This window comes from Vidua macroura, chromosome Z (genome assembly GCF_024509145.1).
Source record: "Vidua macroura isolate BioBank_ID:100142 chromosome Z, ASM2450914v1, whole genome shotgun sequence".
In the NCBI taxonomy this organism is placed as follows: Eukaryota; Metazoa; Chordata; class Aves; order Passeriformes; family Viduidae; genus Vidua; species Vidua macroura.
Genome location: NC_071611.1, coordinates 67,158,566 through 67,171,708, shown reverse-complemented (window position 1 = coordinate 67,171,708; position 13,143 = coordinate 67,158,566). Strand labels below are relative to the sequence as shown.

At 41.0% G+C, this 13,143-nt stretch overlaps 1 protein-coding gene across 2 annotated transcripts in view; it reads right to left on the bottom strand.

Annotated features, from left to right (window-relative positions):
• PLPPR1 (phospholipid phosphatase related 1) overlaps positions 1-13,143 on the bottom strand; it is a 127,219-nt gene that overhangs the window by 63,725 nt on the left and 50,351 nt on the right. For both annotated transcript variants that reach the window (XM_054003078.1, XM_054003079.1), the window contains exon 2: positions 5,777-5,884. In XM_054003078.1, the coding sequence (XP_053859053.1) occupies positions 5,777-5,839 (63 nt within the window). In that variant the 5' untranslated portion in view covers positions 5,840-5,884. The remainder of the gene's footprint in view (positions 1-5,776; positions 5,885-13,143) is intronic.

The following is a 13,143-nucleotide window of genomic DNA, read 5'->3' as shown; positions in this document are numbered from 1 at the left end:
ACCTAGGGGTTGCATCCAATCGCAGACGCTGCAAGGAAGGAAAAGATTCTACCTCTCCCTAACCAATACTTCCCTTACAGCTACCTCAGCCCAGTTATATCCCCAGTTCCTGTGTTTGTAATAAAGTTGCCCCAGTTTCCCTATCCCTAAACACCCTGAGAAGAACCAGCCCCAGCACCATCTCCAGGCCCTGTCCACCTGCGTAGCAGTCACCGCAGTTGCAGCAGCAGAAGCTGGGAGAAGAGGCCACCGCTTGAGAGACTGAACCAACACCACTGCTTTCTTTTTATATTTTATTAAGCGGGGAGATGTTGCATCCCGGAGTTTGGGTTTAGATTAGGGTTTTTAATTTATGTTAAAATAAGTCAAGTTCTGTAATCCCGCGTTTCCCCCGCGTTGTTCCCCCCCGCGGTTTCTGGCCCCATGTTGCCTGTTGCCGGACCTTGCCCCTGTGCCGCTCCTGTAACCACCCTGCCGTCCGGCCTCGGGAAACCCCGTGCTGGCCGCCCCGAGCCACACGATCCCGCTCAGCCCGCTCTGGCTCGGTGCCCGCCCCTGCGGGGTTCTCTGGTTGGTCGCTGTTGCTGGCGTCACCGCCACGGCAGCCGCCCCTATTGGCCGGCAGGCCGTGGATCCTCTCGCCCCGCCCCTCCATAAAGCCCTATCCCGCCGGCAGTCAGGCGCCATTTTCTCCCATGCGAGTGCCGGGAGCGGTTGCGTCTTTCCATCGAACTGCGCCGCGTGACCAATAAACCGTTCCTGCTAAGCACAGAGTAAATGGACAAATTCCTTCCTCTTTGCCGGGTCCCTAGCGCACGGTAACAGAGGCTGGCCAGCCCACGCGCCCGAGACACGGAGCCGTGTCCGGGAACCCGCGGCAGCAAACCCCAGCAGCACGTGGAAGCTACGCCACAGCCAGGCTCCCAAGAGCTGTGTGCAGCCGGGGAGAGCGAAAACCCACGCCGCAACACCTAAGCAATAAATTATAATAAAAGAAGTGCCACATATGCAATGAATGTTCTACAGTCACCGATTTTTTCACAGCTCCCCAAGCCCTGCTGTGATGCTGATGACAAAGAGAAGTTTAGGAGGCATTTGTCTCACAGAAATGATTTCAGTATTGCAGAAATTCTCCTGCTACTTGGTAGTTCAGCTGTTGGCTTGACTACACGAAGTACTGACTTGAAAATGTATGTGGGCAAGGAAGAAGAATGCTTTCCTTCAGTGTTTTTGTAAGTTGAAACTTTTTTTTTAATTACATTTGAACTGATATCTTTACATGATTCAATATGCCCAAGCATAAAATCACAATAAGTAAAGGAAAATGTACCCCATTGAAGAAACAGAAATCCTGTGAGGCTATAGCATACCTACAGTTAAAATCCAAGTTTGTACCAAAAAAAATGTAAGACTAGAACTTTTTATTTTTCAGATTTTTTATTTTATTCATTTGGGAGAAGGGGAGAAGATATTTTCTGTATAAAATCCTCAGCCCTTTGCAATGTCCTATATATCATGCTGTCAAGAAGAAACAGTTTCCACTCTGCCTGTAAAAGCTATCCTGAGGACAGAATAATGGATTTAGTGTGAAAAAGTGGGATCTTCAGATTGCAGAATTTAAAGATGTCCAATGTTTTAAGTTTTAATGGTGTTACATATTTGAGTCTGCCCCTATTACCTTGTCAAAGTCAGGATTACAATAATCCACAATGAAGCACGATGAAGAATCTACATCAGTCATATATCAAAACTTTTTGGTAACTCTTTGGTCAATTTAAGACAATTTAATTAAATCTGGTTCCAGAAAATTTTAGTGTTTTCATGTGCAAAGACACACCTCAGATGTGCCCAACTCCATCAGGAGTAACTGTGCTTGAAAATAAATCCTTAGATAACTCCCTGGAACCACTCAAGCCTTCAGGCCAGGGCTTGCAGTGTGAAGAGGAGGAAAAAGGAAGTAGAAAATGCCTCATCAGCAGAAATTACAGACCAAATTTCTCCTTTTGTTGCCTAGAGAGCCATTACAGTCCTTACTCCCTCATTGAGAAGAAGGTTTCTTTGCAGGAAGAAAAGGATACTGCTTTTTCAAAAACCACCATTCAAACACACACAATGGCTCTGAAGTTGCTCTCATGCCTTCCCCCTGAAGTCATGTGTAGTTGTGGGGATGCTGTTTACTCACAGTTTACTTCCAACATCTTTTTGCTAAATGCAATTACCACATCCCCTTGCACTTTCTGTCTCTAATGATGAGCGTCAAATAGGCTGCAAAAGCAAGGACAACACTTAGACCTACCAAATTCAAAGCCATACGGGACTCTCTCCTACAGCGCCCTAGCCTGAGTTTTCTCCTGGAAAGCTGACTGCCAAAATGAGATGAACAAAGAGAGGGCAAGAGCACAGAGCATGGAAAACAGCGCTGGATGAAGACCTCAGGGTAGCTCACCAGTCCCACAGGAAGAGGACTGGGATTTGCCAGGCATTGCACTTCTCCCACTTCTATCCCTGGCACTGCCCAGACCTCAAGAAACTTAGTTGTTCTGATAATTTATTCCTTAGCTGCAGAAAACTGGCTATACTTTCACGTACAAAACACATCTGGCAGGTGTGATTGTACCTTTCCCCACATTCAACCAGCACACATCCTTCCATGGAAAGATGGAATACAGCACTCCCTGGATCAAACCTTGTAAAATGGGGTAGCAAAACAATGGCACAGCTCTGCTGAAATATTGTTACAGATGCTTTTGACACTGCTCTTGTCCCAGCAGGTGAAGGAGGGAAGAGATGCCCCACAAAGAGCTTTGGCCACCATAAGTAGAAAAGGAAGAATGGGATACTTTTTGTCCTGTCATCCCAGATGCTGCCTCTCCTCCTTTCTCATGCTTGCCTGCCATCCATGAAACCACTTCAGTGATCAGTTCTGGCCATCAACAAATACTCACACAGGCTGCTGTGCACCACTGGTATTTGTGGGATAGATCCAGGGTGTATCAAAAGCATCTCTGGGTCCATCACTGACTCCAAAGGGCTCTGGAAGCTGTGGAGTGGGGCATCTTTGCACTACTATTTAACAACTAATGCAAACCAAGGTTGGGAGACAGCCTCCTCAAGGCTTTTTTCAGGATGCTGTCTGCAAAGGAGGTTAGGGAAAAGGAGAATCTCAGTCTCCTGCACATCGTAGTTAATTGTTTACCTGTTTAACAAAATGTACTGCACTAAATATTCACAGACATTTGGTGACAAATGTCAGACTGTAATGACACCTCTTATAATATAATAAAGAATCATCCATAAAGCTACCTGCATTGTTTGGGAGAGGGGCTCAGATTTGATAAGTAGATCAAAATTACTTTAATGATTCCCTATTTAGCCTTTAAATTCACTCATAACAAGACACTGTGTTTCCAATTAGAGAATTAAAATGTTGATTAAACATTTCTGTCATTTAAGATTAGACATCACATGTTATTTCCTTATTATTAAAACTTTCATATTTTGAACATAAAAAGGAATTTGTAGAGTCAGGCACAGGGTTTAAGTTTTTATAGTGAGCCATTCATCTTCAGGTCAGGTTCCACAAAAACTAACTGCTACAAGTTAGTTCAGTGGGAGGAAAATGAAAAGGGAAAAAAATGGAAATTAGAATAACGGCTGAAACTGTGTCATATTTGTACAGATTTGTACAGAAGCATGATGGTATTTAAAGTGCCCAAACTCCTTGTGACCTCATTTCTACCTCTGCCACCACAATTTCATGAAGGCACACTGCAGAGCAGGCAGTTAGCAAATATCTACTGGCATCTGACATGACAATCAAGGCTCAGCACTATTTTCTTAAGAGCAAATATCTCAAAACTTTTAATAAGAGGACAAGATTCCAGTGGGGGAGACAGCACATTCTGGGTGACAGGCCTGTGATTATTTTTTACTGACTATAACTTTTCCTATTATGTACAGCTAGCATGGCTGCTGCTGGATTGTTCTCCCACAGAAAAACACTGTCAGGAAAGCAGGCAACATTATTTTTAGCTGTCCTGCTTTTCACAGCAACAGCAAGGTGTCACACTGCTAATCAATTCTCATGGTTGCTTCAAAGCAACAAAAATAGGATCTATCCTAACCCAGGTAATCCAGCACAGGGCTTGGTGTCTGGGGCAGCTCCTCTGAAAAAAAAAAACAAAACCACTTACTTTAGTCTTAAAAGCACAGCAGTGGGAAAAGAACAACACCTTCAGAGTGCTTTAAGATTTACAGGGACTTTTCAGATGGAATGGCTACCATCAATCATCTCTGGACTCCCAGCAGGAAATTAGATTTCCTGTTAATGCTACAGCGCTTGACTTAAGTCTATGAATTTGTAGTCCCAGTAGTGCTACATTAAAAATCTGTAGTGTGGACAAAGAGGGGAAGAATGTAGCAGAGAGAACATCTTTTCAGACACCACCTCTCTGGTTTTGACTGATTTTTAATTTAATGTTGTGTTTTAATCAGCAGATCAACTATGTGAAAGGACAAGGAATGTACATTTATGGAGCAAAAAATCTTCATGTCAGTCTTGTCTATGGGAGGAACAATTTACGTCACTGTCCTAAGCTGCCAACCAGGCCTATCATTCATTTATTTAGAGGACTAAAAGTCTTCAGAGCTGCTTGTCTAAGCAATAAATTTGAGGCATCTGATTCCTGATTGTTTTTATTGGATGTTTTTCTGACCTCATTTCTGCTTTTCACTCATATTTGCCCTTTCTTTCTCTAGCTGTTAGAATAAAGTAGTGACCCATTGTCTCCATCAGAACAATTAATCCTTTGATAGTTCCTGGCACTTCTCCTATGAAAGAGCTCAAGTTGCCTCAGAACTTGGGCCAAAGAGTGAGCATTCCATCCAAGCTACATCAGACAGGTGGCTCTGAAGGTGGTTATTTACAGGCAGTTATCTCCTTTTTACCATCTAAATCTGATGGAAGCTTTCATCCTCCCTGGAAACACAGAGTCGCTTCCCTTGCCAGTCTTTTAAGCACCAGCTGAACAATCATGGATTTGAAAAATGAATGTTGGCCAGTCTATCAGTGTTAGGCTAAGTAAAAGAAGAACCACAAACTGCCATCTGTATGGATTAAAATAATAAAATAATAAATTAATAATTAAAAATCCCACTACACCAACTGCCTTTAACAAAATACGTGGAGCATTAACTGTAGATTCACTACTAGAGAATTCTCAGCCCTTGCGCTAGCCAAGTTGCTTCATCACACTTAAAGGTCAAGCATGCCTCATCTACATTTTATGTTCCACCTGAACTGAAATCAGAGCTGAGTGTTGCTTCCCAAGCCCGTGAACCATCAGACTGTGAGATCAGAAATTTCCCTGGATAAGTTTTAGTCCCTGTGCAGCACCAAGATGTAGAGAGGTCTGAGGAGGATGAGCAATTACCTGCTGCTGACCTACGCCTGTAGCTACTGCTCACCACAGGACTAGCCAGAAAAACAGAGAAGTCTTGGATACACAGCGTCTCTATCTGTTCTTGTGTGCTTGTACCTGAGATCTGGATAACTCATGCAGGAATTTTTTCAGGGGGATCTGATGGCACTAAGTATGAGGTGGATATCTAAGTGATCAACTAAGACAGCATCCTTTGCTGTCTTATAAAATAAAATTTTTATTAAAAAAATTTATAAAATAAAATTTTTATAAAATAAAATTGCTAACAAATTACTTAATTCCTGCTGGGAAGAGCCGTCTTCTAGGTAGGCTTGGCAGCTGAATGCTGCACTCACCTCAACAAAGATGAAACAGGGGATGATGGAATAACTTCTCTGGGTATTGTTTCCTAAAGCCATTTCTCATCACACTTCTTGGGGAGGCACTGTTCAAAAGTTTATATCCTGAAAAAGAAAAGACAGAGGTATTTCAGTATATTTCACATTTTTGCAAACTCCAAAATGAGGTTCATAACACAGAGCACTGACCTAATAGACCAAGGACACAGACTAGTAATAACTTCAAGGTCTAACTGTGTACAAAACACCCTGAGAAAGCTCTCCCTTTGCAACACAAAAGAAGAGACAGACACAGGTTACAAGATACATCATATACAGATCAAAGGCTGATAAGGAATACAATAGTTTTCCTTAAATACAATCCACTCCCAAGCAAAAGATTCTTCCTCAGAATTGCAAAATCACATTTTCAGCCCACTGACCTGGCTACAGTGTATTTTAAACCAGGAGATTTTGGTAATTGACTTTTAAACTTGCACTTTGAGAGATATGCTTACAGTACACTGAATGTACACATGATCAGAATGTTTATCTGTAAAAATCTGCTCAAGGCGACAGCATGTGTTATGCACAAAAGCTCTCAACCCATAACAAACAAATGCAATGAAAATGCAATGAAGACCTGGGCCTTATCTGCAAAGCCTTTCTGTCCTGATACAAATTCATACATTAACACACCAAACTCTACCCACTTAGCATTATTTCGGGCTACTGGCTATCCTAATTAACATAACCTTATAACACTGTGCTAAAACACACTTTTTGCATGAAAAGTAGAAGAAGCAGAGAAAAGAAGACTAACACAAATTTTACTGACAGCGTGTGTCTTTTTCTGCATGCATGAGGCAACACATCAGGAAGCTAAGTCTGGTTTAAATGCCTTTACAGGGAGACACAGAGTAGGAGGGAAGCTGGAAAAGCAGTGTGCAGCCCAGAGCTACCAGGTGCAGGATTACACAAGCATGAGACACAGGAGAGAATCAAAATCCTCTGCTATCAATTTTAACCTGAGTACAACAAGCAAGAGCACAGATTCAGGTGGGTCCAGCCTCACTTCCAACACTCACAAAGAAACTCTGCCCTGATGACAAGCACCTCCATGTGCCGGGGCCAGGGAGGAGGAGGGAGATGGAAACTGATGTATTTTGCAGAGGATGCCTTGCACAACATCTTCCCATGACTCTTTGACCTCACTGGCACCTGGGTGGCAATTCAGGCCTTGGCATATGGAGCCTGTGAGGTTCACAAAAGGGTCAGTGCTTTCTCACCAGCTCTCAGCAGGGTTATTGGGAGAAATACCATGATTAGCACAAGTGAGTTCACCTGATGTTATGATGGAGGAGCTGGATCAGCTGCCAGTGCTTGCCACCTGCACCATGATGCAGGCTCTTGTCTCACCACCTATGAACTACTTAATGTATTCATTATCTCAGCTCTTCACAGTTTGACCCAGAGTTGTAAAATACACAATGTATATATGATGGATTTAGGCACAGCAGAGCTACTGTGACTCCAGTGAGGCCACATTCTGTGTCAAGAATAGCTTCTGAACTGCTAAGCATTGAGAAATACAGTTTCAGGGCAAACAAAATAGTCAGGAATGTTACCTGTGACATACCTCAGATACTCCCATCCTACACTACAATGTATCCCATTCTAAAATACAAATATTCTCAAAACACCTTGTTTTCCAAACAGACTTCTACTTTACTTATTGGATAAAATGGGGTGTGTCTCAGAGGTTAGTGTCATTGCTTAAAAAAAGACAAGGTAATCCAACCTCATTTGGACTGTGGAAAAAATTCAGTAATTCATTTTTTAACAGCATTTTTAATACCCCCAGCTCTTGTGCTATGTGGCTTGGCAAACACAGGGAATCTGGCGGAATAACAAGTTAAAGAGTCAGAGCAGCTTACAGAACATTATTCAATGAAACTTTTCTAAGGTTAGACTAAGGTTAACCAGACTAAGGTTAGAAATAACCAATATTTTCCATACAACTATACTGCAACCCCAAGCTAATGCCTTCAGTTGCAACTGATGTGTGTTCCTAACCAAAATAGAGGGTTACAAAGCAATCCAAGAATTTAGATACCTTTCACAACAGATGACTGAAAGCAACTGAATAAACTGAGCAACAAAGAAACTGAGGGTTTATAGTCGTATAAAATTGCCTGATATAACAGCGGGTGGCCCCTGATTTTACAGATGTTTATCACTATGCCTGTTCCTTTAAGCTTATTGTGCACCACTGGTTTAAAAAACTGCACTGGCTATGGGAAAGCATTTTACATGCCAGCTTCTGTCATATGCGATGACACATTTGTGTCAGGCTGAAGTAGTAAGTGACCAAATGATTGCATGATCAGCTAATTCCCAGATTGTGGGAAAACTCTCAGCTGCCAGTGCTTGGTCTTTTCATCAGGTAACTTGACAAAAGAGTAAAGGGAAGCAAAGGTGCAGTCTTGGTGGGAGCATAATTTTTTGTCTCTTCAGCCAGCAATGAGTCCTCTAGGGACACTGACAATAAAATACAGATTACAGAAAGCCCCAGGTACTTCAGCCTGTGGAGCAGCCAGAGATAACCCAGTTTTGCTCAAAGAACCATAATAAGATGTCAAAGAAGTTTTGGTAAAAATCTTGTTCTCTAATCCATGCAGATCTCTTCACATTGAACAAATTTTTGTAGTCCAAAGCCTATGACCAAAGCAACGGCAAATAAAAGCTATAATATCAGCATCAGCCTTCTCCGTTTATTATTTCTATTTTTATCAACTTGACTGACTTGCTAAGGAACTCATGTGAGCAAAACTGTAAGAGTCTTTTTGGATCCCAGTAGGTGTGACCTTTTCAGGCCTGGTATGTTATCACAGCACGAGAGTAGAACTGATCAAACCTACTCTAACTAATTAGGGACTGTAGAGGGAATATTAATAATCTGAAGCTTTGGTATAATGAGGTGCTTCTACTCTTAAGGCAATATATATAATTGTATAATGCAATATTAGTGAATTAATTAAAATTAGTTCTCATCTTGCTCAATTTACCTCACCTGTGCATTTTCAGAAAGTCCCATATCTACAGCACAGGTGGTTATTGCCTAGCATGTCCTGGGAGAACAAGTGGAGACAGAGAATAAAAATAAGTGAATTGAAAACTGAATGAAAAGGACAGCAAAGAAAATGTGAATTCAAGCTGAAGAGATTTTCTTGCCTCAGGAGTCTATCCAGGGGAATGGCTTTCAGAATGCCCCATTCAGGTATGTTCTAAAGCCTTTTATGTGGCAGACAGCAAGAAGGACATATCTAGGACAAACTAGCATTCACTGAGCCTTTATAGCATAAGTTCCTGCAGCAGACACAGCACATTCAACTGTTGTTCTGTGTGATCAGTCATCAAACCAGTTAATTTGTGGTCTATTACTCTGGAGACCCTATGGCCAAACCTATGTTTTTTAAGCCATGTCCTGCATAGGTAGGAAGAGAAGATGAACAATGTATTTTGCATATTGCCACAGTGAATATCTGGGTTTCTGTAGAAAATACTCAAACCAACAATCCAGACATGATAACAGGCCCTGTTCATCACAGTTTTCACCTATGTTTCAGTTAATCAGAATCAATGATTATTTGTTTTACCGTAGCTCAGAGACCACCAGCCTGAAATCCAGGAGCTGCTGCACAAACCACAGCAGCAGCAAAGCTGCTGGCACATGTGGGACAACACCTCATAGCAGAATCTCAAATCTTCCCTGACCAGGCGTGAGGACAGTAACCACTGGTCGTTTGGTACCAGGTTGTGATGCAAATGCAAAAAAAAAAGGATTTCTGTCTCTTAGTTTAATGATCTTTTCAGCAGCAGCTAACACGGTTACAAAACAAGGTGTAATTATTATATTAGAAGGAACACCAACTATTTCTGTAACAATGTAAAAGATACTTGAAACATCACTATTTCCTTATGCAAATTACTTGAAACTTATGTTAGCAATTTGCAAACCTCTGTTGGCAATTGGCTTCAAATTATAAAGATCTTTACTCTCATTAAAATATGAATTCTGTTTACAAGTAAAAAAAAATCATCAAAACCTCTGCACCATTCAATCAACGATCAGTTTGCCCAACTGAAACACAAATTGCTTATGTCAAACCCCCATTCAGTTAAGGAAACAAATTAAAATTAATACTGCTGCTGACAAGGTTTGTCCAAGCTTTGGCAAAGAATGGTATCTTTATAATCAATATATATTATGCTATCTCTTACAGATCTCACTGTAAAGCAAGGTCCTTTATTTCCTGTGGGGGGAAAACAGATGAAGCAATTTGCCAAACATCACAGAATGACTCAATGTAAAGGCTGAAGAAAGACACATTCTTCTCAGACTCCTATCAGGTGCTCTGTCCACTTGACAACACAATCTCTGCACTTCAAATGTGCTTGCTAATTCCTGCACAAGAACCGCGCAGTCGTCATTGCACATTTTAGGAATACAGGTTTCCCTGACTGCTCACTGCTGGAATCAGCAGAACACACACTGCAACCTTACAAAACAAGGGCTGATCAAACACGCCCCGAGATGTAACAGCCTCACCTTCTCTCTTTGTAACTTCACCTGGCATGTCCAAAGACACCACATTATCCCCGTGCAACCTCTGCATTAGCATGCCTGCAATTCTGAACAGGCTGCAACAGGACAACAGAAGGTTAAAATGCCTTCCCCAGAGCTCTCTTCCACATAAATCAAACCAATGCACAAAAAACGGATGAAGGAATAAAAGGAATAAAAGGTAAGACTGCAAAAGGCAGTCAGTATATTCCAAGTACAGACTTCTTCACTGTTTTCAAAGTAATTGAAACCACAGTGGTGGCATGAATCGCTTCAAAAGCCAAACCATGTGACAAAAAGCACAAATGGCTTTGTGGCATAACATCTGCTTGTCTGCCTTGCACCCCAACACAATGCAGACCACTCGCCTGTAAACAGTATAACTAAGAAAATAACATAATGGTTGCAACAATCACAAGGTACTAGACAACTGGCAGTGAGTTTGCTACCTCAGTGGCCCACAACACACTGATTTTTACCTACAAATGAGAAAGTTAGCCTTTGGATCATGTTGCCCTTGAGGAAGTGTGCCTTACACAAAATGGGGCTTGGGAAAGAGGGAAGACACTTGCTTATATCATCAAAGAGCCCTTTACTCATTCACTGTGAACTGAGGCAGAGAGCCACCAACATCAGCCACTAGACCAGTAACATGTTGTGAGTCTGGAGAAACTGTGCAAATCTGAGTGTTTGAGTCACACTTGATCTTTAGCTGTTAAATGTGAAGTTGTCTAGTGGCAATAAACAAATAAACAAATGTTGTGTGCTAAGCTTCAGGCCTTGGCTGGTGGCTGTCTCCAAGAGCACTCCTGTGTAAGCAGCACAATGTCCCACTTCGCCAGAACATTGAAAAGAGGAGCTGAACTGGTAAAGCAGAAGTTCAGTTTACTGAATTTAGATCTTACCCCAGAATATAATTTATTATAAACTCTCCTGGTTTCTGCCAGGAGAATGGTACAATTCAATAGCTACACCATTCAAATAAATTGCCCTGTCAGTGAAAGTGCTCCTGACAGGTGCCTCCACACATTCTTGGGCAATAAACTAATTACATATCACTAATAGCAGTAAGGAAAGGAATACAAAAATATGCAAAATAAACCACATATCTTCACCATTATATAAAAAAAATATTTTGCAGTATTTAAGGCAGAAAAACACTTTCTCTGATAAGAATTCCAACCCTTTTCTGCTAGCAGAAGTCACATCACATTCAACACTCAACACAGAAAACCATTTTATGGCAAACAGTGATACTTAAGTAATATAGTTCACAGCATATCGGAAATGCTATCTCTAAGTACAAAACCCACCTGGTTATGAAGAAAGCTACATTAATAACTATCTTGATTCTTAAATTAATTCTCGTAAAAATGTGTTGCTAAATCCCAGGTGTCAAAGCAGAGTTTGATACTTTGAAGAAAGTGATGCATCAGATTTCAAGAATCCTGTTAGGGTTGTTTTCCCTTGCTACCAGCTTCATGTAGATATACCCCATGACTGAGTGATAAGCAACAGTAGAAAATCTATGGCTAGGCAGACTGATAAGAGTTCTGCACCACTTATATCTGTAACAGAGGTCAAGTGTTATGTCAGCACAGCAGAGGCCTCATAACAACTACTCACTGTGGGGAGGAAAGTGAAATTTCAATGCCACAGCTTCTGTCAACAGAATTTTCATTTACACCACTTGGCCAGAATTTTATAGATGTCAAAGAGAACCCAAACATATCTGTGTGAATAGCAAGTATGTGCATACTAATACCCAGAAAGTCAAACAAAATGGCCACAAGCCCAATTCTGAACCCTCTTAAACCCATGAACCTCTCCTTGTCCAGCAGGTCTGGAAGTGTCATCATGGTTGGTCTGCTCCATTTTGTGAGACACTGAATTCCTTCTGAAAATTTTCACTATATTTTCTGTATTTTCACTGTACTTTGTGTTGGTTTGAATGAACCCACCTAAATGTGGTGTCACATCAGCAAAACCATATGAATAAAAGGTTTTACCTGGTACAGCTGATAATGTTCCTCTCTTTCTTGCAAAAGGATTAGTGGTACATGATAAATGAAGAAGGAATCTGACAAATATCATTAGGGAATTCTTAAAAAAAATAACAAGTAGTCTCCAGAAAAAAAAAAACAAACAAAAACCCACTAAATTTATCCATGCAATTACAAGACTGTCCTCCTTCTAACTCTCCTTTAAGTCAAAAAAGCTAACTGTTCTAGCTTTCATTTCAGCCTTTCAAACTTTAAACTGAATCTAAATGAAACACTTGTGGAAAAAAAAAAGACTATTTCTGGTCTTCACCCGTCCCACCTGAAGGCACGCCACCTTGATTTAGATGAATTAATTGGCCTTGTGATCTTTTCTGAACAAATAGAAAAGATGTTTCAGGTTGTTTCTTTTACTTCTGAGTGGTTAAAACTCCATCTATCTTTAAGGGTATTTATAGCAATAAAATGGCAGGTGTCATCAGCATTAATGTAACTCTTCCTATACATAGAGGATTCTGAATTACAGAGATCAGTTTTATGATCAGTTTAATGAAAATGTAGCAGGCTATCGTTCCAAAAGTAACATAGTTGAGATCCAGAGCTGCAACTGATTGACTTAATTAATCATGGGCTTGAGATATAGGTACTCTGTTTATGCAAAATCACCGTCTGTAAACTATTGCACAAGAGTTCTTCATTCAGTGTCTCATTTGCATAACTCACAAAAAAAAGAATATTAACACCATTTCTGATTTGCA